The sequence below is a fragment of the Dryobates pubescens genome, chromosome 4 (assembly GCF_014839835.1).
Source record: "Dryobates pubescens isolate bDryPub1 chromosome 4, bDryPub1.pri, whole genome shotgun sequence".
Taxonomy (NCBI): domain Eukaryota; kingdom Metazoa; phylum Chordata; class Aves; order Piciformes; family Picidae; genus Dryobates; species Dryobates pubescens.
Window position 1 is genome coordinate 4,447,826 of NC_071615.1, and position 22,515 is coordinate 4,470,340.

General features: G+C 44.0%; 1 protein-coding gene across 1 annotated transcript; it reads right to left on the reverse strand.

Annotated features, from left to right (window-relative positions):
• Window positions 1-874: 874 nt before the first annotated feature.
• EIF3B (eukaryotic translation initiation factor 3 subunit B) lies at window positions 875-21,239 on the reverse strand. The gene is made up of 19 exons (XM_054180336.1): window positions 20,469-21,239; window positions 15,361-15,553; window positions 13,998-14,117; window positions 13,850-13,907; window positions 13,065-13,193; window positions 11,353-11,510; window positions 10,355-10,486; window positions 10,182-10,248; window positions 8,870-8,916; window positions 8,545-8,755; window positions 7,941-8,013; window positions 7,363-7,485; window positions 6,786-6,864; window positions 6,061-6,199; window positions 5,359-5,484; window positions 4,552-4,629; window positions 3,392-3,500; window positions 2,779-2,896; window positions 875-1,613 (listed from the first exon to the last, which is right to left on the reverse strand). Exons 1-18 carry the CDS (start codon window positions 20,950-20,952, stop codon window positions 2,793-2,795), a joined length of 2,430 nt encoding a protein of 809 aa, XP_054036311.1. The 5' UTR covers window positions 20,953-21,239; the 3' UTR covers window positions 875-1,613; window positions 2,779-2,792.
• Between the last annotated feature and the right edge of the window lie 1,276 nt (window positions 21,240-22,515).

The window sequence follows — 22,515 nt, forward strand, 5'->3', positions numbered from 1 at the left end:
CAACCTATCACCCAACACCATCTAATCAACTAAACCATGGCACCAAGTGCCTCATCCAGTCTTCTCTTGAGCTTGGTAAATACTGTGGACAACACTATAATCTCTGTATATATGGATTATGAATGAGCAAATACAGACTTCTAGGGAAAAAAAGCCACCCACTGGTCTAACAGTGAACAGTTGAAACTAAGTCAATAGCATCCTTAAGGTACAATTAGTTTGAAGAGTCTTCCTGGTGAAGAGAGCAAGGGAGTTAATTGAGGGGGTCCTGCATTTGCTTTCACTGCACGTTCACGTAAGGACAAAGAATTGAGTGCTATAAACATTACTGTTCCTTGGCCTTTCCACTTCAGCTCTGTCAGATGCTGCTATTTAAGTGATCTCAGGGTTCAAAAGAGCCAGGCAAGAGGGCTCACTAGTAGTTTCACAGTCCAGGAGAGGAGAGGGAACATCCTCATTCTCCTTTACTCCTCAAAGGGCAAGCAGCAGGCCAATCTCTCTCACTGCTGTGAAAACACCCCCCAAAAAACCCAAAACACTTTCTGCTCATAAATACAGACAGACATTGTCCCAGCAGCTTTTAAGTACACTTTTCCCCACTGAGCACACAGGGATTTAGAAATGAACCTAGGTCCTAGGAAAGGGAGTGTAAGGCATGTGCAGCAACGCAGAGCACTTCTTTGGAAGGTGGCAGTGGTCACTAACAAGACTAATCCAGGCATTCCTGAGGCTCCTGTCAGTTGGCAAACGCTTTCAGTCACTCCACTATATTGAACAGTGCAACCTGTCAGGTGAGTGAATTGCTCTAAGGACCCAATCACTATGAAGACCAAAAGAAAACAACAGAACAGAAGAGCCAGGAGGAACTGAGATCAAAAGAAATCCAAAGGAAGTTCAATACAGCAAACACTCTTTGTACTGTGGGTATGCTTTGACCTTCATGGAGGGAACGATTCCCTACAAACAACGCGTAGCCAGCCTGGGTTTAGTATAGCTCTGCTTTTATTTCCATATTCAGCTCTTTGAGGGAGAGGCATCCTTTCACAATCTGAAAGGAGGAGGATATAGCCCACTGTAGTGCTGCTTCAGCACACTAAAACACATCATACAAAGAATGGTTCTGTTGACTTTTCCCCAAACAAAATGAACACCTGTCCATGCACTCAGGACACAGAAAGAGTCCTGAAACAGAAACATCGTGTGTGTGTGTGTGTGTGTAAGACAGGGGTGCACTGATGAATCTCACCTTGCTGGCAAAAAGTCAAAACCTGCCAGTTGGTAAGTACTGCACAGGGGTCAGGAAGTAAATACTGGTAATAGTGGATTTAAAAAGGGGGAGAAAAAAAAACAACAAAAAAACCAAAACATAAATCAAACCCTTAAAAAAAAAAAAACCAAACCCAAACAACCGAGAATACAAATTTAAAAGCAGCGCCTTTCCAGCGTCTCACTGCAGCAGGCAGCAGGACTTAAAGGCACTACAATGTGTCAGAATGGAGAAAATCTGGTGCATCCACCCTTCCAGAGTGTAAGAATATGGATTAAAAATTCCAAAGTTGATGTAGGCTTTCTGAAAATGAAGGAACTTCTTTTCAGCACAAGATACGGTGGTGCTGCAGGAAAAGGAAAAGAAGAGGGGAGTTAGTTACATTGCTTTTGCTCAAACTGCTCAACTTCACTGCAGATGCCAGCTGGTGAAAGGCAACAAAAACATGTTACACCTGTTCTTTAACTGATGTTTGTTTCAATCTATACACTAAGCAGCTTCCCTCCCTCTTCCTTCCATAAAATGATCTCCCATGGATGGCACACAGATAACACAGATCCAAATATATCCAAAGGTACCAGGGCTATTCATTTTTCTACAGCTCCAAGAGGTGTACTGCTCACAGTTCACTTGAGCTCTTCAGGTATCTGGAGGCTAAGGAACTGTAGGGTCACTTGGAGCTGCAAAAGGCATACTTCCAGTACCCCCTTCCTTAAGGGAAGTCCAAATCATGACAGAGCAGAAACACATTCCAGGTTTTAAGTCCTATGTGAATGCCTTCATTATCAAAACCTCTTCTTCCTCCTCAATGTCCCCTAAGGGACATATCATAGAATCAACAAGGTTGGAAAAGACCTCAAAGATCACCAAGTCCAACCTGTCACCCAAGACCTCATGACTACAGTTTCCTGCAACGGAGGCTAGAAGGAACTTCTCTTCTCAACATACAAACACATAACAAGAATTCACAAAAAGGAACTGGGAAAAGCACTGGAGTCAGTAAAAGATTTCAGCAGCAATCAGTGACAATACAGAGGACCCTGCTGCTGCCTGAGTTCTAACCAACATGTGTGGAAAATGACAGCAGAGTCCATGGGAGTATTTAAACACCTACTCAAAGTTTTAGCAGGCTACTCAACTTGCTCTGTCACCTTTAGTATTTAAACTCTGTCCAGTCTCCAACTAACATGTCATTCTTCCAAAAGGCAAAACTTCTAACTGCAGTTCCTCCTAGTGACAGAACTTAGTCTGCAATGTACCACATTTAGAAGCTGACCCTGATGCTGTTGTGACTTCGACCACCCTGGCAAGACAGAACAGCCACAGTATTCTGTTCAGTACAACTCATAATCTGAGCCTGTAATTACTTTTAAAATAAGAGAAAGCATAAACTGCCTCAGAACACCAAGCTCACTCATGCAACAAACAGACTTAAGTCTCCCAAGCAAATGATTGCATCTACAGCAATAGCTGACAGAAGTTCCTCTCTGCTGAGAGGTGTGCTATCTTACCACAGTTCTGTTAATTACTCTGGTTCTGCAAGGGTAATAATTTCTTCATTGATAAAAAATTCAACAGTCTCCTCCTCCCAGTCATCAACATTGCTGTCCAGCTCATCTGTGTCTACCCCTGGAATGCAGAAAAACATCAACACTGAATGCATCAAACAAGGCAGCAAGGCTTTCCTGTTCTTGGCAGAAACAGTCCTTAAACCAGCAGTGAAACAAGAGGTATTTGGTGCTTTAAAATCATACCAAGTACACACTAAATCCATTCAATGGCAGACGTATGATCATCTTTCACCACAGGGCTTCTGTGGATTTTTTGGTTAAATACAAGGCTGCAAAGAGATTTGGGTGTTATCAAGCCAGTGCTTGAGGTTAGATAAAACACATCCCAAAGCCTGGCAGCCAGCAATACTTGAGCTTGCTTCTGTTAAAAGGAGTAAATAAATAAATCCTGTTTGGATTCAGGCTAAAGGTGTAAATAACCTTGAGAGGAGGAGGGACTAGCTTTGGCAGGAAACAGAGGGAGAGAAGTGGATGAACCCCTGGCAGAGGGCAGTTACTTGATAAGCATCAGTTACTTAGCAGCAAGGCTTCACAAGTGGGAGGTGTGGCTCACCTCCTCGAAGCTCCAAACGCTCATTCCTCTGCTCCATGTACAACTCTTGTGCCATCTTGCGGTACTTCCGGAACTCTTCCATCATCGTGCGTCTCCTCTCCACCAGCTCCTACAGAGGCAGGAAGAGATTGTTAAACCTCCCCACTGAATCAAATTCACACACAATGAATATCAGCAAGTCACAAACTTCCCCCCGCCCCCCCATACTTTCTACTGACTTAAGATCTTTCTCCTACACGAACCAAAAGCTGTTTGGGCAAGTTGTGTTGTTTCTCATTAAAGAGCTTGTCTTTAAATAGAGACTGGTTAATGCAGCAACTCACTGAGAACCCCAAAATTCTACCACTTCTCCTTAATGAGGCTAACACTAGTGCCTCTCCAGAGCCATTACTCATTACTGAAGCAATCAATGCTGAACCTGGCAGTTTAGCAGCATCTTTCTGAACTACCTGCAGGAACTAACTCTGACCGTCAGGATTCAAATCAACACAGAGGTCATAGAAGAAATTAACTGACAGACCACCTGCGGTAGTGAGAAACATTCAATTCCCTCCCCCCCCCAAACCACAGCTAACTCAGTTGGAGAAGCAAAATGGAAGAGGGCTGTATTTACAAGCAGAATGAAATGCAATGAATGTATCTGCAATATACAGCATTTACAGTATGTACAAAAACATACAGGAAAGAACTTAACACAGAAAACTCCACACACACCCCTCGATGGAGGAGGGTTCCCCCCCAAAGCCCCCTCTCCCCCTTACTCCTTTTCTCTCTAATCCTTTTGGGGAAAAAAGGATATTAAGGGAAATTTGTTAGTTCAAAGCCATTGTTAAGGGAAGAAAGGAATTAATTTCTTATCTCATTAGTCCAAGGTCAGAACTGCCAGGAACAGAAGGAAGACAGCACCTGTCCAGACTCAGACTGAGACTGACTGCACAGAGTAAAACCTTAAAGTTACATCCCCACTGATCTACCAATGAAATTAGTTTAGAATTATCTTTGTTTTCCTTTTTTACCCCAAAACATTCAGCTAGAGAATTCAGTAGCTGACCTTTACCTTAAAGGCACAGCCTAAAACTGTCACACCACCATTACACAGTAACTAAGGACACCTTACAAGAGTTTAAATCTACATTACTATACTCCAAAGAGTATCTTGCCTTTGAAGCTTTGGACTGGCTCAGGCGATCCTTCTGCTCAAAGATCTTGGAGTATTTCTTCAGGTCCTTCTTAATTTGCTGTAAAATAGGGATTTTATTCTGATTAGGGTATCAGATCAGCAATCACATCACTCATATTCTCTAAGAACTCCTTTGGCAGACCTAAGCACATTTTTAAAGCATCTCTCTCCTCTAGGCAGGTTCCTTTTGCTATAATTTAGTTTGTTCTTCCCGGCTTACAGATCATATCCATGCTTCTGTACACAACAGACAGTCTCAAGCTACACCAGGGGAGGTTTAGGCTGGATGTTAGGAAGAAGTTCTTCACAGAACAAGTTATTGGCCATTGGAATGTGCTGCCCAGGGAGGTGGTGGAGTCACCATCACTAGAGGTGTTTAGGAAGAGACTGAATGAAGCACTTGGTGCCATGGTTTAGTTGATTGGATGGTGTTGGGGGATAGGTTGGATTTGATGATCTTGAAGGTCTTTTCCAACCTGGTTAATTCTATTCTACACACACAACTGGTGAAGTCTGGAAAGCTAAACTAATTTTGGTTATTTTTTATACCCTTTCACTGTACCTTAACTGTAAGAACAGCTGGCAGCCAGTTCTGAGCTCAAAGAACAATTAATATTTAGAGTCATTCCCAGAAGTGATGTCCCTTACAGCAGACTGTGTTTTCACTAATTCAGTACAACAGCTAGTTGTGTAACTGTTGACAAGCCTCATCCTCAAGGGGCCAGAGTAAACTGAGGATGCTTACACACCAAATCAGTGCCAGGAGAAAGCCAGTGGAATACAGTACCTTTATCTGATCTTCACTGAGCAAGGTAGCTGGTCGTGGTCTCCAGAGCAGCTGACAGAACCTGTCTTTATTGTTCTTCTGAAGCAGACGGCCTTGGAAGGTCCATAACCAATATGCATTGTCCACCTGCAAGAGCAGTGCCCCACCTTGGTCAAGATAAGCTGGGACTTAACACTGTAGCCCTCACTTTGTCAGCACCATCAGTGAACAGAACTAGGGTGCTCTTTTGTTAGTGCCTTCCTGGCACAAGTCAAAACATTTGTTCCACTGAAGCTTTGCAAGAAGTTACCTACTAGATTGAAACTAAGCCAGCCCTTCTATCATAACCTTAGATCTCAGCTTCTTTACTTGTACAGAAGAGGATTACAATGCTGGAACCATGCAAAAGTAATGACAGGAGCAATAAATCCTGCTATTCTGCATGGACCACAAGGAGATCAAGTTTGAAACCACTTAAGATGTCATAAAATAAAAAATAATCAGGAAAAAGCCACTTAGCTTAGCCCTACCAGAACTTATTTAGACCAACTGGTGAAGCCAGTGGCCCAAATACATACTGTTGTTCAGAAATCACCATATACAACACTGTGGTGCAGGATTTAAGTCATGTGATCAGTGGGACAAGCGTCCATTTTCTCTTCCTAACCAACAGCCCTTTCCAACATCTCTGGAGGAGAAATAAAAACCCCACAACTTTAGTACCTTGTGGCTCCACCAAGACACAGAAGTGACAATGTATCTGCCTGTAGGATCCCATTCCACATCTGAAGCTGTATAGTGTTCAGCAATATTCATCATGGTGCAGTCTGATGTATCAACAAATGCTAAGGCACCATTCATGCTGCAATGGCAAAACAGGACAGATTGGTTCACACACTACTACAGCCAAAGCATTATCTCACAAGCTGCATCTTTACAACTCCTCACTATAAAGATAAACCTTCACAGCAGCCAGAAGAGCAGAATCATACTAGTCTGTGGTTAGAAAGCAATGCCATGAGCAAAAGACTGAATCCAAGTAAGAATCACACTTTTGTGTCTATGTTCAGTGGCCCTTAACCCGTTTCATTTCTGCTCTTAAAGTGAAAACATGCTATAGGCAAGTTATAGCCAAAGTTTAGCAATTAGATACTTAAGAAATGAAGATTAAAGAAGCAATAGATTTGTGTGGTTAACAGCAGCACTTGTCTGAAAGCATGTAGATGCAAACAGTATTCAGCTTTTTAATTAAAAGAAATAAAATCACTTTCATCTGCTCTAACAAGCAACTTCCTGATATTATCTATTCTTTTCCTTTGCTTCTGCAAAGCTTTGTCAGGTTTATACCACAGATTCATGCAGATATCAAATACTTCTCCAGGAGATAAACTCTGGTCTTCCTTCTCCTTAAAATGACTGTGGTGTTCAGTGAGCTGTGCAGTACTCACCTTCTGAGGCCAGCCAATACTACAAACTGCCCCTGAGGACTCCAGAATATCGTGTTTGCCTGCTGCTTGTCAAAAGTTTCTGGAAAGAAACATGTCAAAATCAGCAAAAAAAAGATCACAATCCAATGCCATCAACTGGCTTGCAAGCAGTGAACTCCATCTACTCTTCAGAAGGCATTTCTGAACAAGTTCTAACAACAGCCCTTAGTTCTATGCTCCTAAAGACAAAACCCAGTAGCATCAGAACATCCAAAGCTAGAAGACGAAAGAGGAGATCAAAAGACCCCTACCCAGCTTGGGAATAAATTTTATCTAAGGTGAACCAAGTCTGTGCCAAGTTTGTCCTAAGACCACAAAATTGTTCTGGCCTGTTAAGTCTTTTATTCCCAGCCCCTGGACTGATTCAAAATGAAGACAGTTTTGCTGTCATCACAACGTTACAATTTGTAGAGTGTCAGGCAGAATAGCAACCACTGCTACATTATCCACCATAAACAGTTACAATTTTAAGCTTACTGCACTACTCTCACACAAAATCTTTAGTATCTGCACTTCTCACTTGATTGTAGTCACTTACTTATGAGTTCTATTTTCCCATTGTTTTTAACATGGTAAAAGGAAACTGAAATTCTTGGAGTCTCCCCATGCAACACAGCAAACTTGCTTCCATTTGGTTCCCAAGCAAAGGCAATGATGCTTTCTGTAACAAAACAAAACAAAAGGGGGTCAGGACTCTGTCAAAATGCAAAACAAAGCTTTGATTTCAAGTGGTTACCAAAGAAAACCCAGACACTGAAGAGAGGGAATCCATCAGTTAACACTTTGCTGCACAGGCTGTATTTAAAAACACAAGTTTTAAGGCAAATGTGGGGAGTTATGGGAAGTGTTTCAGACCCAGAGTCTCCCCTCCTACAAAAAACACTCATTATCAGTCCTACCATCTTGATTAATAACAGATTTCCAGGTCTGTCACTCTTCCAGTCAAACATCAATAGCTACTAAAGTTTACTTCTCATTTTCAGGCTAGATGCCCTGTGACACAGATCCTGCAGCTCCTAACAAGTCACATCACACCCTGACAGGAATTTCTGAGGAACACAAAAGTGTCTGCTCAAAAAGGCTCAAGATCAAAGGTAAGGAAATACTTGGCATTACCTTTCATTTCCACCACATCCACTGGCACCTGTTTCTCTCTCATTCGGAAGATTTCAAAGTTGGTCACCACTCCCTGCAAAGGCCAAGAGCAGCTCATTACCCAGCACAGCAGCAGCACAACAAATAATCTTATCAGTAGGCATAGGAAGACAGCTACACAATTAGCTTGTCAGGAGGCAGATTTGTTTCTTTAAGGACAGCAGATAAATACAGTACATCTTACTGCCAAACACATACTAAATGTACTGATAAAGAAGAACCGATGGAATTGTGCAAAAGCATTTTTGTTCTTTTCAGTCTGGTATGGAATGTAATTGAGACAGATAAACATATGGCACAATGTGCAGCACGACCTGTGAGATGCTCAACAACTGCTTAGCAGTGAGAAGGCAAACAGGTGAGGCAAAAAGCTCTCATCCAAGATGCCACTGAAGTCAAAAGCAAATCCTGGACACGTTGCATACATTTTGCTTTCCACATGATTTATATCATCTTTGACATGATGTAATTTACACTGCCTGTATTAAAAGACAGTACTGTAAGAAAACTAGGTATCAGCATGAGATAGAACTAAATTTTATGAATCTAATCAGAAGCCACATACCTGTGTGCCTTTGGGAGTCCTGTCTACCTTCACACACAGGTAGTCCCCATTCTTCTGCCAGTGCAGTTTACAATCTACAACATTGAACAAATTCCGCACGCGGATTTCTTGTCTAGAAGGCAGCTGCATCAAAGTCACTCTTGCTGGGATGTCTTTGTCTTCAGGCACCCAGAAAGCAATTATGTTACCACCTGGAGACCACGAGAAGTCCCTACAGGAAGAAAGTTCGAACAGTGCCATGTTAATTTTTAGCAAGAGACACTCCAAGCAGAAACCACTTTCATCATTGTAGCACCAAGGTGGCCTTACAAAGGATCAGACTCACCTTATCCCAGTGATTTTCAAGCTTTTCTTGTCCAACAAACCCATAGACTAAAAGAAAAGAAAGGTGTGAAGCATCAAATTAGTAACATTCTTGTATTTACATGCACACTTTCTACTCTTACTGTACATAAACTAGGAAATTGTGTGGAGCTTTCAGAGCTCTTCCATCTGTTTTTTTATTTATTATGAACATATAGAACAGAATTGACCAGGTGGGAAAAAAACCTTCGAGATTATCAAGTCCAACCCATCACCCAACACCATCTAATCAGCTAAACCATGGCACTAAGTGCCTCATCCAGTCTCTTCTTAAACACCTCCAGGGATGGTGACTCCACCACCTCCCTGGGCAGCACATTCCAATGGCCAATCACTCTCTCTATGAAGAATTTCTTCCTAACATCCAGCCTAAACCTCCCCTGGCACAGCTTGAGGCTGTGTCCTCTTGTTCTGGTGCTGGGTGTCTGGGAGAAGAGACCAACCCCCACCTGGCTACAACCTCTCTTCAGGCAGTTGTAGAGCAATAAGGTCTCCCCTGAGCCTCCTCTGCAGGTTAAGCAACCCCAGCTCCCTCAGCCTCTCCTCACAGGGCTGTGCTCCACACCTCTCCCCAGCCTTGTTGCCTTTCTCTGGGCACCTTCCAGCAGCTCAACATCTTTCCTAAACTGAGGAGCCCAGAACTGGACACAGGACTCAAGGTGTGGCCTAACCAGTGCTGAGTACAGGGCAGAATGACCTCCCTGCTCCTGCTGGCCACACTATTCCTGATGCAGGCCAGGATGCCATTGGCCTTCTTGGCCACCTGGGCACACTGCTGGCTCATATTCAGCCTACTATCAACCAGTATCCCTAAGTCCCTCTCTGCATGGCTGCTCTCCAGCCACTCTGATCCCAGCCTGTAGCACTGCATGGGGTTGTTGTGGCAAATGTGTAGAACCCAATTACAAATAAAATAAAATATACTATATGGAATTAATGCCTACAGCAGCCTGAGTTGAAACAAAAAAGGCAAAACAGACTCTAGTAGGCTGCAATTTATAGTTCAACTTTGGGTACTCTGGCACTCACCTGCTACTGAGAGCCAGAAGGTATCACATAACCTTGGATCCTACTGAGTATATTGAGCTGCCAAGTCCTTCTAGAGGTGTGATGTAAAATTTACTCTTGGACTCAGCTGAATTTTTTTCACCCCAAAAAAGCAGAAGACAAATGGATGTGTCTCCTATTAAGCCCAGCTCTAAAGTGTAATATTAAAATGTATCCTTTAAAACAGGTACCATGAGAAAGACTGACATTGTAAAGCAAGAACTTACAGGTGTTTCATAGATGCTGAGGGTATCTGAAGTCATTCGAGCAAAGAATTTACCATCATGACTCCATCTAAGTAAATAAAAAGGAGAAAAAAAAAATTATATTAGATAGGAATAGTGTTTTTATTAAATGAAGACTGGGACTACTATCCCTCTAATTTTGTTTCTTAACCTACTTAAAAATAGGCCAGTGAGCAGAGTTTTCACAGTGGAATCCTCGTTTCTTTTGCCCAGTCAGAATATCCCAGATGATAATAGCCTGAGGGTCATCCTGTGTGTCCATCAAAGGGCTGAAGGTCACTAAGTACCTACAAAAGAAATAGTAATTTTTCACTACTGGAACTTCATCTAATACATCAGGACAAGCAGGCTTTGTTCCAAACAGCATTTAAATACAAGGCACTTTAAAACAGCAGACTTTGTAATGAGATTTTTTTGGAAAGGAGGGAAAAACAGTGTGATAAAGGGGAAGAAAGCCTCTGAGAGAGAGTGTTTCCAGGACATCCCTCTGTATTTATGTTCAAGTCTTCTTGTTCAAGTCCTCACCAAACACTCTGGTCTCCTATACAGTTTTGCCACAAGAAGTAATAGGTTTTGAATCAAAACTAAATCCACTGACCTTAGCCATCCTGAACTACAGGCATGCTGGACTTCTCCATTTAAAGAATCTCTCTTCAATACAACGAAACATAAAACTTAACTGCTTCCAAATACACTATTTGCAAACTAGCAAAAAAAAAGATGCATCTCAGTACTGAAATTATTTTAACCTTCTCTGAAGAGCTCTTCAGTGTTAAAGAAATCTCAAGGATTCCATTGCAGTGCTACAGATTTGGAAGATGCTGCTCAACTGAAACTTTTCAGAGAACTAGAAATCTAACACTACAGATGTTCCCTCCAAACAAAGAAGGGGAAACAGATGGCTTTCTTCCTCAGACAATAAGGTCTTTGAGTGAACTTGTCAGCTCAGTTTTGTAGACCAATTATTCCAGATTATATTAAGTATCTTTCCTGGAGTCAAAAAGAAGTCAGTTTCATTTCTTCTGAGAAGGATTTCTGCAGTTACTTGCACAGGCAAATAGAAAACCCCTGACAGAGATCTGAAAGCACAGCAGCCAGAATGTGTGCTTTGTGCTTTTGATTCCTGAGCCCAAACCAAGGTCAGATCCCATACCTTTCACAAGGTGAGAAGTCAATAAGCTGCACCCCCTGGTGACTAAATCTTTGAATCTGCTTGAACTTTTCTCCACCCCAAAGCGCGATGCCCCTCTGGTGGAACGTGGCCAGGTAGGTGCCCTTTGGGGACCAGCGCACGTAGGTCTCCGTCCACCGCTGCATTAAAAGAAGGACACACAAAGGTTTAATGACATGCTGGATTCCTCAAGGGAAAACAATTACTGTGCAGCTTCTAGCATCACATTTTGCAAATCCATGTACCAAGTGAAGACCTCAGCACCTGCAGTTGTGGAGTTTACTTTCATGTACATAATGCAGAGTACTTTACTCTTCGGGTTGAAAACTGTCAGAGCTGTTCAACTTAACTGATCACCAAAACCATTTTCCAGGTACCAAGACAGGCTTGAGTTTCCTTGTTGTCTTTCAGCCCTTATGAGAACACACTCTTCTCAGAAGTAAGGCTATTTCAAATTTCTTAGAAACAATGCAGCTCTTGACCTTCAGCTAAATTTGAGAGGTTTCAGCAACGCAGACCACAGGCAGTGACCATGGTGATCAGCAAAACTGCCCATCATTCCAGAGCCAACTTCCTTCTACTGCAATGCATAATGGTTCTTAAAATGCTTCTGGGTACCTGGAGTTCTCAGCAAGCCAACTGCCTGCAGCAGACAGGCACATTAGCTCTGCCTTTCCCTTACCAAACCAGCTATTCCTCTTTTAGCACCTCTGTGGTCAGCACAAAAGTACAAAATGATCAGAAGCAGTGTGCTTAAGCACAGAGTCAGCTCTAATGACTAACACTCCTTAAACTCTGACTCTGCATTTGTAAGTCCTTCTGAATCACCTATAATATAGAGTTGAAGAAAACTAAATAGGCTTCATGGACCAGTTTAACAAAAACCAAAAAAACCCCAAATATTACAGAGAAGTTCACTTCACATTTGTTTCACTTCAGCAGTTAAGTCTAGCTCTAAGGATGCAATTCACTACTCTTCTTGAAGAGGAAGAAAAAATTATTTTGGTAATGGATAAAAAAGTCCTCTTTTTTCCATAGAGTCATAGAATCTAAGGTTGGAAAAGACCTCAGAGATCATCAAGTCCAACTTGTCACCCAACACCTCATGACTACTAAACCATGGCACCAAGTGCCACATCCAATCCCTTTTTGAACACTTCCAGGGACAGGGACTCCACCACCTCCCTGGGCAGCACATTCCAATGGCCAACAACTCTTTCTGTGAAGAACTTTCTCCTCACCTCAAGCCTAAACTTCCCCTGGCACAGCTTGAGACTGTGTCCTCTTGTTCTGGTGCCGGTTGCCTGGGAGAAGAGAACCCCCTCCTGGCTACAACCTCCCTTCAGGTGGCTGTAGAGAGCAGTAAGGTCTCCCCTGAGCCTCCTCTTCTGCAGGCTAAGCAACCCCAGCTCCCTCAGCCTCTCCTCATAGGGCTTGTGCTCAAGGCCTCTCCCCAGCCTTGCTGCCCTTCTCTGGACACGTTCAAGAGTCTCAATGTCCTTCTTAAACTGAGGGGCCCAGACCTGGACACAGTACTCAAGGTGTGGCCTAACCAGTGGTGAGTACAGGGGCAGAATGACTTCCCTGCTGGCCACACTATTTCTGATGCAGGCCAGCAAGTGAAAAGCCAAAACGTGATAAAACAAACACAACTGACAGTTATCTGCAATGCACAGCGTTTCCAGGACACTCACTGCTCTGTCCTCAATTTGAACAGGTTCCTTGATGTCATTCCAAAAAATGGAGGTGCGGTCTCCAGACTCAAAGATGACACTGTACTGATCCCTACAGTCAGGATCTTCCAACCAGTATCGGAGATTCCCCTAAGAGAAGCAAGAAAGATTGTCAGTGCGTCAAAGGCCAAGATGACAAGTTCCCCGAGTAACTGCCTAGCAGGTGGAAGTCAAATCTTACACAGAGCATACAGCTTTGGAGTCTTACCCCTGCAGACAAACTGGTAAAGTGAAATAAAATAATGCAAACTGCAGGTTATTGGAGATGACAAAACAGTGGCCATTCAAGGTGGTTTCATGATGTTTACCACTTGGTGCCTAAATTAACTTTAGAGGTTTTTTGCCTGTTTGGTGGGCTTTTGTTGTTGTTGGGGGGGTTTTTGTGTGTTAGGAAGAACCATCCCTTCCTCCACAGGACATTTTTACAAGGCTAGCAATAACACACACAGAAGTTTGCCTCAAACATTTAAAGATATAAGAAGATGGTTTCAAGATTCCATTTTTAATTGACTTGTGCAAAATCAGTATTTACTCAAAGGAGTCACCCTACATGTGGCTGCTAAGCAGAAACACTAAGTATTCCCTGCCACTCCATGACAATGAGGGAAGGGACAGGGGCTACAAACACTGCATTTGTAACAACACTATTAACACACAGTTTCTATTTTGATATGAACACTCCAGCAAGGACATAAGCATCTCATCTTTTGCTAAATATTCTTTCCACTTTTTAGAAAAGTCCTTACCAAATCCTTAAATGGCTGTTTCTCAGGGATTTCCCATTCATCACTGATTGTCATGTACCTGAAAGAGCAATTTCATTGGTTACACTCCATGCAGGCACTCCTGATTAGAATCCCAAAAGCTACAGATACACACAATGGCTGCACTCACTTATCGAAGTCTGTGAAAAGGTTGACTCTGAAAGTGTGCTGCTTATCCAGTTTGTATCCATCTGCATTCTTCACAGCATCCACTGCATGAGATGGAGACATGTACTCCAGAAAGATGTACCTACAATGAAGGAAGGTCAAAATAGGAAGCTCTCATTTGACTATGTAACAGGCTTATAATACACAAAAAAGACGAAATCAGAACTTTTAAATGGAACAGTGGAGATGTGCTAAGAATTCAGTACAAACCATCTACAAAATAACTTTTGGCCACAGGTCCATGCATGCTTTTTCACTGTATGGGCTTGACTAGAATTAAACTGGTAGCCCCTCTGTAAGCAGACTAGATTGAGGGATGAATGCAAGTTCAATGCAACACAGGACAACAGTCAGAGTTAATAACACACCAAGGTTAAGCATGCAGCTCTTTACAGATGAGTACAGTTCACATTTGGAAATTGTAGATCTTGCTATCCCAGACATCTCAAAGCACCACTTTTTTCATTACATTGAACACAATTCAGCTCCCTTCTTGCCACTAATACAATCTAGCTTGTAGCCCAGTAGATTTTAACACTACCTTGAAGACTGCCTCAAAGACAGCCATGAATAAAGAGAGAATAATGTTCTCATGCTGACAACAATCCCCCCACTCCAGAAAACTCATTTTATGCTTTCTAAACTATGGATTCCTCCCAAGCTTAGGAAAATATACTAGTCCAACCAGAGTAACAAGACTCAGTACAACCTCTTATTTATCAGATTAATTTTTGGTTGCTTTCTCTCCCTAAAACTTTCTTTTCCCTTGCCCTCTCCTTTTAGGCTTGACCCTTTCTGCTTAGCTTTTCTCTCAATTTCAGATGTTGTAATTAACCTGGACCAGGCATCAGAAGTCAGCAAATGAATAAAGGGTCCTGGGAAGGGCTTGCTGAACCCAGTGAACCTGGAGTTGTTAATGTAAGCATAAGCAGTGGCAACCAGAGGCAGAATACTGACAGGTCCTTCTGCAATAAACAGTACACCCACTGCTACTAAGTTATTAACTACAACAGATCTTCAACCTATTTATTAGCCATGGCAGAAAAGTAACAAAATATAGTATTACACAGGAGTTTGTCTTCCAACTCAGCTGAACTGTTTCCATAAATAATGCCCCTGGCCAATATAGCTTAATGAGCTATTAAGCTTCCCAGCTCCCTCAGGAACTCGTTTGTCACCGAGACTAGATGTCAGGATTGTACAGACTGAGGTAGAAGAAAGTGATGAGGTCACCACAAAAACCAGCCACAGAGCACTGACATCAATAATCAAGGGTAAGTCAGAGTAGTGTTTCAATCCTACTTCCAGCAGGAGATACGACTTACCCTTTTGTCTTCCCATCTGCTTCTGGATAAAATTCATTGATGATTTTACCAAACTTGGAAAATATTTTGTGGATGACATTCTTCAGTTTCTCAAGCCTGTCTGGTCCAACCTGGGGGACGTTGTCCACAACAATTACAGAGTCAATGCCATCTGCTTCCTGCGGCCGATCTTTCAGCACGTCGCCAAGTAATTCTGCAGAGAACAAACACAGGAGAAACTAAGGCACCAATCAACGTCATCAAGGATGAAGATGAACAGGATAGCAACAGGAAGACTTCAGATTTCAGGAAATTTCAAGAATCACTTAAGCTTGGTAGTGAATGAAGGTTCCATCAGAGAAACAAATGAAGTGAACAGCCAGCATTCCAAGAGTACTCCCTTGCTAAGAGGCCTGATGACGCAGTTTCTTGACAGCCTTCAGGCAGCTAACTCGAGAAGCCTTGAAGAAATACCTTACAATGAGGATGTCAACACTTGCACTACTAGCTTGTTTCAAGAGTTGGAAATGTCTCACGAAGTCCTCAAAACTGACAACAGCAAGGTTTACTACTCAAGCTCTGACTTATAGCCTTGCTCAGATTACAACCAGATGACTGATAAAAAGAAATGTAACATGTAGCTCCCTCCTGAATGACACAAGTTTTAGCATAATTCAAAAGCATGTCTTAGCATCACTGTAATTATGTTTGAGAACTCATACTCCATCTAAACCTTTAATTAAACACAAAAACGAAGATCTAAGACAAGACACTTAAAGCCATATTTAAGCATACTCCTTTTCATACTCTGGATATTTTTAACCATACTAATCCCCCTTTCTTACAGATTTGGAGAGTACTTGCTGGTAGGATGGTTTGTTCACTCCCTGCCCTGTCAGTCAGCTGCAAGCTTCTCTCTACTGGGAAGAGATTGCTTACAGGTTTCCCATACACAGAAGGGAGAACACTTGGATAGACTGCAACCCTGCAACTGCAGCTTGTGTACTACACCAGGATTAAAACAGTTAAAAATTACAAAGTACAACTAGAAGTACTGTGAAAAATTAGGAGCTTGAACAAGAACACTGATTTTAACATGGTTGGCATCTAGATATACATTTGATAAGTTCTAGACATATCTAACCTTAATCTGCTGTTCAGTTCTATTATCATTATATATTAAACCTCGTGGGCAATCTAGGAATTTAAATACACTTCTCAAATTAACCTTAACTAAATGCACTGACCTGTAGATCCAAGAAAAAACATAATTACACCAACAATTCAGTCCTCAATGGATGGAGCTAGAAGCACTAAAGATGAGGATATCCAAACAATTTCTGAAATAACTTTAATGTAAGGTTACTTTTAAACCTTTTAAGGAAAAAGAAAATCCCACTGTCTGCCCCTAATCCTAATTCTTGTCTAGATTCTGATTGTTTCCCAGTGCAATCAGTCATGCCCTTGCAACTTTAGTGACTGCATGACTGTATTCTACAGAAACATTAGATACAAGTGGCAGCTCATCCCTGGTTTATTGATGTTATTGGTTTTGTGTATGCAAATGGACCAGAACAGACACCCCGCTGAAATTAATAGCAGAAATTCACATACACCATATAAATGGGAAAAACAAACAAACCAATCAGACACATATCTGCAGGAAGTTTTAAGATTGGGTGAAGAACACTGTGTCCACTTCTGGGCCCCTCAACTTAAGAAGGACATTGAGATGCTGGAACATGTCCAGAGAAGGGCAACAAGGCTGGGGAGAGGCCTCGAGCACAAGCCCTGTGAGGAGAGGCTGAGGGAGCTGGGGTTGTTTAGCCTGGAGAAGAGGAGGCTCAGGGGAGACCTTATTGCTTTCTACAACTACCTGAAGGGAGGTTGTAGCCAGGTGGGGGTTGGTCTCTTCTCCCAGGCAACCACCAACAGAACAAGAGGACACAGTCTCAAGCTGTGCCAGGGGAAGTTTAGGCTTGCGGTGAGGAGAAAGCTCTTCACAGAGAGAGTTGTTAGCCATTGGAATGGGCTGCTCAGGGAGGTGGTGGAGTCCCGGTCCCTGGAGGTGACTGGATGTGGCACTTGGTGCCATAGTTTAGTAGCCGTGAGGTGTTGGGTGACAAGTTGGACTTGATGATCTCTGAGGTCTTTTCCAACCTCATTGATTCTATGATTCTAAGACTACTACAAAATGCAAGACTAGAGGGAAAGTGCAAGCCACTATACTCTGGATTAAGCCATAAAATTTGGAGAGTCCAACTACATCTACCATTCACATACTGGGAAAAAGTATTACCCAAATGCATGTAGAAACATTTCAAATATGAGAACTAATGAAAGAGGGTATTAGATGTGTTGGTATTTTGAAGACATTTTAAAGTGATTTTGCCGAGTTTGGGATTCTAGAAATTATTCTGCCTGGAAACAGCACTGGAAAGCTCTCCAGCAGATCATTTTGAATATCAAAAAATCATGGCCTTCTGTAACTTCAACCTTCAACAGGCTACTGGTTGAGCACTGGAACAGGTTGCCCAGAGAGGTGGTTGAGGTCCCATCCCTGGAGATATCCAAGGTGATGCTTGATAGAGCTCTGGGTTACCTGATCAAGTTGAGGATGTTCCTGCTCACTGCAGGGAGGCTGGACTAGATGGCCTTTAGGGGTCCCTTCCAACCTGGGTGATTCTATGAAGCTTTCCACTGATCACAAAGCTGATACAAACAGATGCTATCACCACCAGTATTATGTAGTACTTATAGAACGTTGTTTCTAACATTTAATACTCAAAGATGCTCTCCCTCTGCATGTAAGAACTATAAATAAGTAGTTTAGAGATGACTGCTTGTATAATAAAAACAAAAGGCCCAGAAACTGTGAAAACTTACCACTAATGGTAGTAACTAAGGAAAACTGAAAAGGTTAGAGGAATCATCATCCATGTTACATTATTTTATTACTCTGCACACTCAAGATCAAACCCACAAACTTCTCCATTTATAGCAACTATCTACTAGTTGGCAGCAACAATTCAAAACCAGCTAAGGGCACATTTATGCTGGAGCAAGTCAAATGCTCAGCAATGAGTGTACAATGCAAAGTTTAATGAAGAGCAGAAGGGTCATTTTTTAAGCTCCATTAGTCACATTTTCACAATCACTTCTCATGAAAGACTTTGCAGGCCTACATACAAACCAAGCAATGCATATTTAGACCTGTGCAAGAATGCAATACCCTGTATTGAATTAAAAGTGCAAAAGATTAAAGAAATACCTACATCATTGCCTTCCTCTACCTTACATTCAAAACTGTGAACAAAGGAATCTTCAAAGGGCAAGGAGCTGGTTCAGCCAGCTCTTATTCCACCCAGAAAAAAAGCAGGGTGTGGTGGGTACACAGCTATCTTCAGCTGGCAGTATTTTAAGGACCACTATCATTCTCTAAACAAAAGCTTCATTGCACCCATGAGGTATCAGGCACATCTCTTCTCCTGCTTGAACTTGGATCAGCTGTTCTGCCCTGTTGAAGTAACACATCTAAGATAGCCCATGCTAAACCTGGTCCAGTTCAACGGTGTTCCTGAAGATGTAATGATGCCAGAAGCACTGAAATAGCCTTGTCCGAGTGACATTGATGGACTGCCTTTCTCCTTGGAGTCATTGGGATAAGGCGAAAGGAACAAGGAAGATCAAGAAGAAACATACACAGCTGGAAAGAGCCAGACCAGCAGGTGTGATTAACTCCAGCACTGTAACTCAGACACTGACACTGTATTATTCATACAGCTGGGAAGTTAAACAAATTAATCCATTCCAATAAAGTATGTGAGGATGGAAAATATGCTTAGTTTCTGAATAAACAGCAAGGAACACAATAATCCTAGATATAGATGTGTAGCACATGAACACTTAACTGGACAAAAAGAATCCAACAATATACCTGCAGACACTTTTGTCAATGCCTCTTCAAGAAGCAAATGTTCAAGTTCACAAAGCTACACAGACTGCTAAATTGAAAACAACACACACTTTCTTAAAATGGCAGAAACTTATCTTGGATCATTAAGCCTAACACAGGACTGGAACACCAAAAGGCAACAGCTCTCACCTGTATTCCACTGCCAATACAAATAACAGGCTGACTTAGTACCATATGCTTTAAGAAACGTACTTCCAGTTCTGATACATGTAACCTAAAGCCCTACAACATGCAGTATATACCTACAGAAGGCCCTACAACAGCACATATGCTACAACAAGTATTGGCCAAGTAAGTAGTTTTGCTATTCTGAGAACTGAAATGATTTACCTAGAAAGACATATGTGAAAAAACAGAGTTCTAAGTCCAATATGCCAAAACCAGCTATTCCCACAATTATTGATGCAGTGATAGAGTGGCTTAGCCATTTTATGATATCCAATATCCAACCCTTTTAAAGGAACCTCAGTCTTAAATTTTCAACTGCCAGAAATGTTGTCCCCTTGTTTTCTTGTCACAAAGTACCTCAGGCAGATCGTCATGAGCAGTAACTCTTCTCAAACCCATACTATTTATCTGTGGATTTCACTCTACTTGGAAAAAAACCCCAAAACAAAGCACAGAAGTTGATGATTCCACTTTGTGAGGGTAGTCCACAGATTGATACTCGAAGTTTAACAGCCTATTTAAGAACAGCTACTAAACAATACTGGACAACGCACAGAAAAAGTTTCAATTAAGGAATGCTGCTTCTCCAAGCCGTGTAATTAGTCTTACGAGCAATCGAGACCCACGCCGGCAGGGCAGCCACAGCATACAGAAGACCCAGCTGCCAGGCCTACAGGCGATGGGGGAACCGAAGCCTTTCCCAGCAGAGAGCCCGGTTCCCCGCACTCTCTCCCGGGATGCTACGACCAAGCATCGCTCCTTCAGAAGGCACTCGCTGCCCGAGGTCCCTAACACGGCCACGGCAGTACCGGGCAGTGCAGCACTGGGCTCGCGCAGTCGGACCTCTCCCGCACTCCAAGGTGACGGACAGAGCCGAGGCCCACCGTCGGGGCTCCCTCGCCTCTCCGCGGCTCCTCCCTTCCCCTCACGGCCGGCCTCACCAGGCCCCGGCCGCCCGCCCTCCCGCCAGCGCTGCCGCCCGCACCTTCGTCGCTGATGTCGTCCACGAAGTCCTCGGGGTCGCTGAAGGAAATCTCGTCCTCAAGTTCGGCCGGGACGCCGGGAGCGGCCTCCCCATTCTCCTGCGCCGCACCGGGCTCGGCGGGTGGCTCGGCCTCCGACGACGGCTCGGTCTTGGCCTCTGCTGCTGTCTCGGGCTCGGCCCCGGCCGGCGGCTCGGCCTTTGCCTCCGCCTTCTCTGGGCTTTCGCGGCCAGATGACGGCTGAGACGAAGGCGGCTGAGGCGGTGGCTGCTCGGGCTCGGAGGCTACAGCAGACTCCTGGGCGGCTGGTGGCTCGAGGGGGCCCGGCTGCGCCTCAGACTCTCCGTCTTCTTCCTGCCCCTCTCCCTTCTCTTGCTGTTGCGGCGAGTCCGCCGGCGGGGGCCCGTCCGTCTGCTCGGGCTCCTCTCCGGTGCCCGTGGCGTCGGTCGGCACAGCGGCCGCCGGGCTCTCCTCGGTGTCCTGCATGGGGCTCGGTGCGGGGCCCGGCCGGCCGCGCGCTCCCTGCTCGAGAGCGACGGGGAAAGGAGCGGGGGAAGGGCGGGGAGGCTCCTAGCGCCGGGCCATGTGCGCCAGGACCGCCGGGCCTCGCGCGGCGGCGCCGACCAACCCTCGCAGGGCGGGAGGGGTGGAAAACGCTGCCCCGCCGCAGCTTCTGACCACGGCCGCTGTCTTCACTCCCGCTGTCCTCACAGGAAACCTCTGATCCCTTCGCAGTCCTCTCTTTGCTCAATTAGCGGCGACTTTAATTTCTTCGCAGCGTAGAGCAGCCGTAACTCTCCCTATTTTTGCCTCGCTGTGGTTGAGCCCAATATGGCGCCTCCTTCCAGGGTACTGAGGTGGGGTTCGGCCGAACCATTTTTCGGAGAGACGAAAACAGGAGGTACCGCCACATCTGAGTTGACACAGAGTTAAATCTTCCTGCATTTTCAGTAGCTTGGCGTATTTCCTTGCCCAGTGTTAGGCGGAAGTGACAGGACAGTAAAACCTTCCCGTTTGCTCCCCTACAAACATTCCCCCATGCGCTCGCCCGACGGCTGGCGGTGCCCTCGCGGGCGCTACCAAACTCGGACAGAGGGGGAAGGGCGTTTGCTCTCGGGTACGGCAAGCCGGCAGGGTGCGGTGACACCCCTGCTGCATAGTACGGCCCCATGGCAGCCGCCACATCAGCCCCGCGGAGGGGGCCCGTAGGGGACTTGGGGGCATCAAGCTGCCGGCAGGGCGGGGGCAGCGAGGCCTGTGGCGTCTTAAGCGATGGGAGCGAGCTACCCCCAGGCCACTGCAGGTCGCCAGGCCATTTCCGAGCATTACGTTATTCTGTACAAGACTTTTACCGTCTTTAAGTAACGTTTTCTGTAAAGTAAAGAATGGCGCTTCCCAGTCTGCATCACTGGTGCAAAGCTCAGGTTAGTGGGAAAAGCTCTCCGGATGGGCCGAGAAACTGGTAAAGTTCTCATGCTGGCTACCAGTGTGACCAGCATTCCGAGAGACCTGGCCTCTGTGGTAATCAAACCATTGCCTTCTGTCTTGGGCACCTGTCAGGCTGATGGAAAAACGTGGTGTGTGTCGTCTTGTTGAGCATGCATGGTTCAAAGTAGCAAATGAAACCCATGAACTTGCCTTGGGGACCATCTTGATGTTTATCTGACGTGTTTAGAGGAAAAAGTTGATCCATTCTTCAAGAATGGATCTATGCTCACTCCCGAGACGAACACCTATTTTGTGGGGGGTTTGGGGTTTTTCTGAGCCCAGTGCTTTCAATCAAATCATCAACATACAGAATATAAATGCTGGCATTAAAAAAAAAAATAAATAACGAGGAGGCCAGAACAGGTTTTGTACTTAGCATTTTAAATGTAGACTCTATCTTATATTGCAGTATTTTCACGCTTTGATAAAATCTTGAGGGAAAAAACATAGAAGAAACTAACCTGAGAAGCCGCAGTTGTGTATTTTAGCAGCTAGTCACAAGATGGCATCCTAACTCCACTCAAATTCCATTGATGGATCCTGTATTTAAGCTGTGGACAA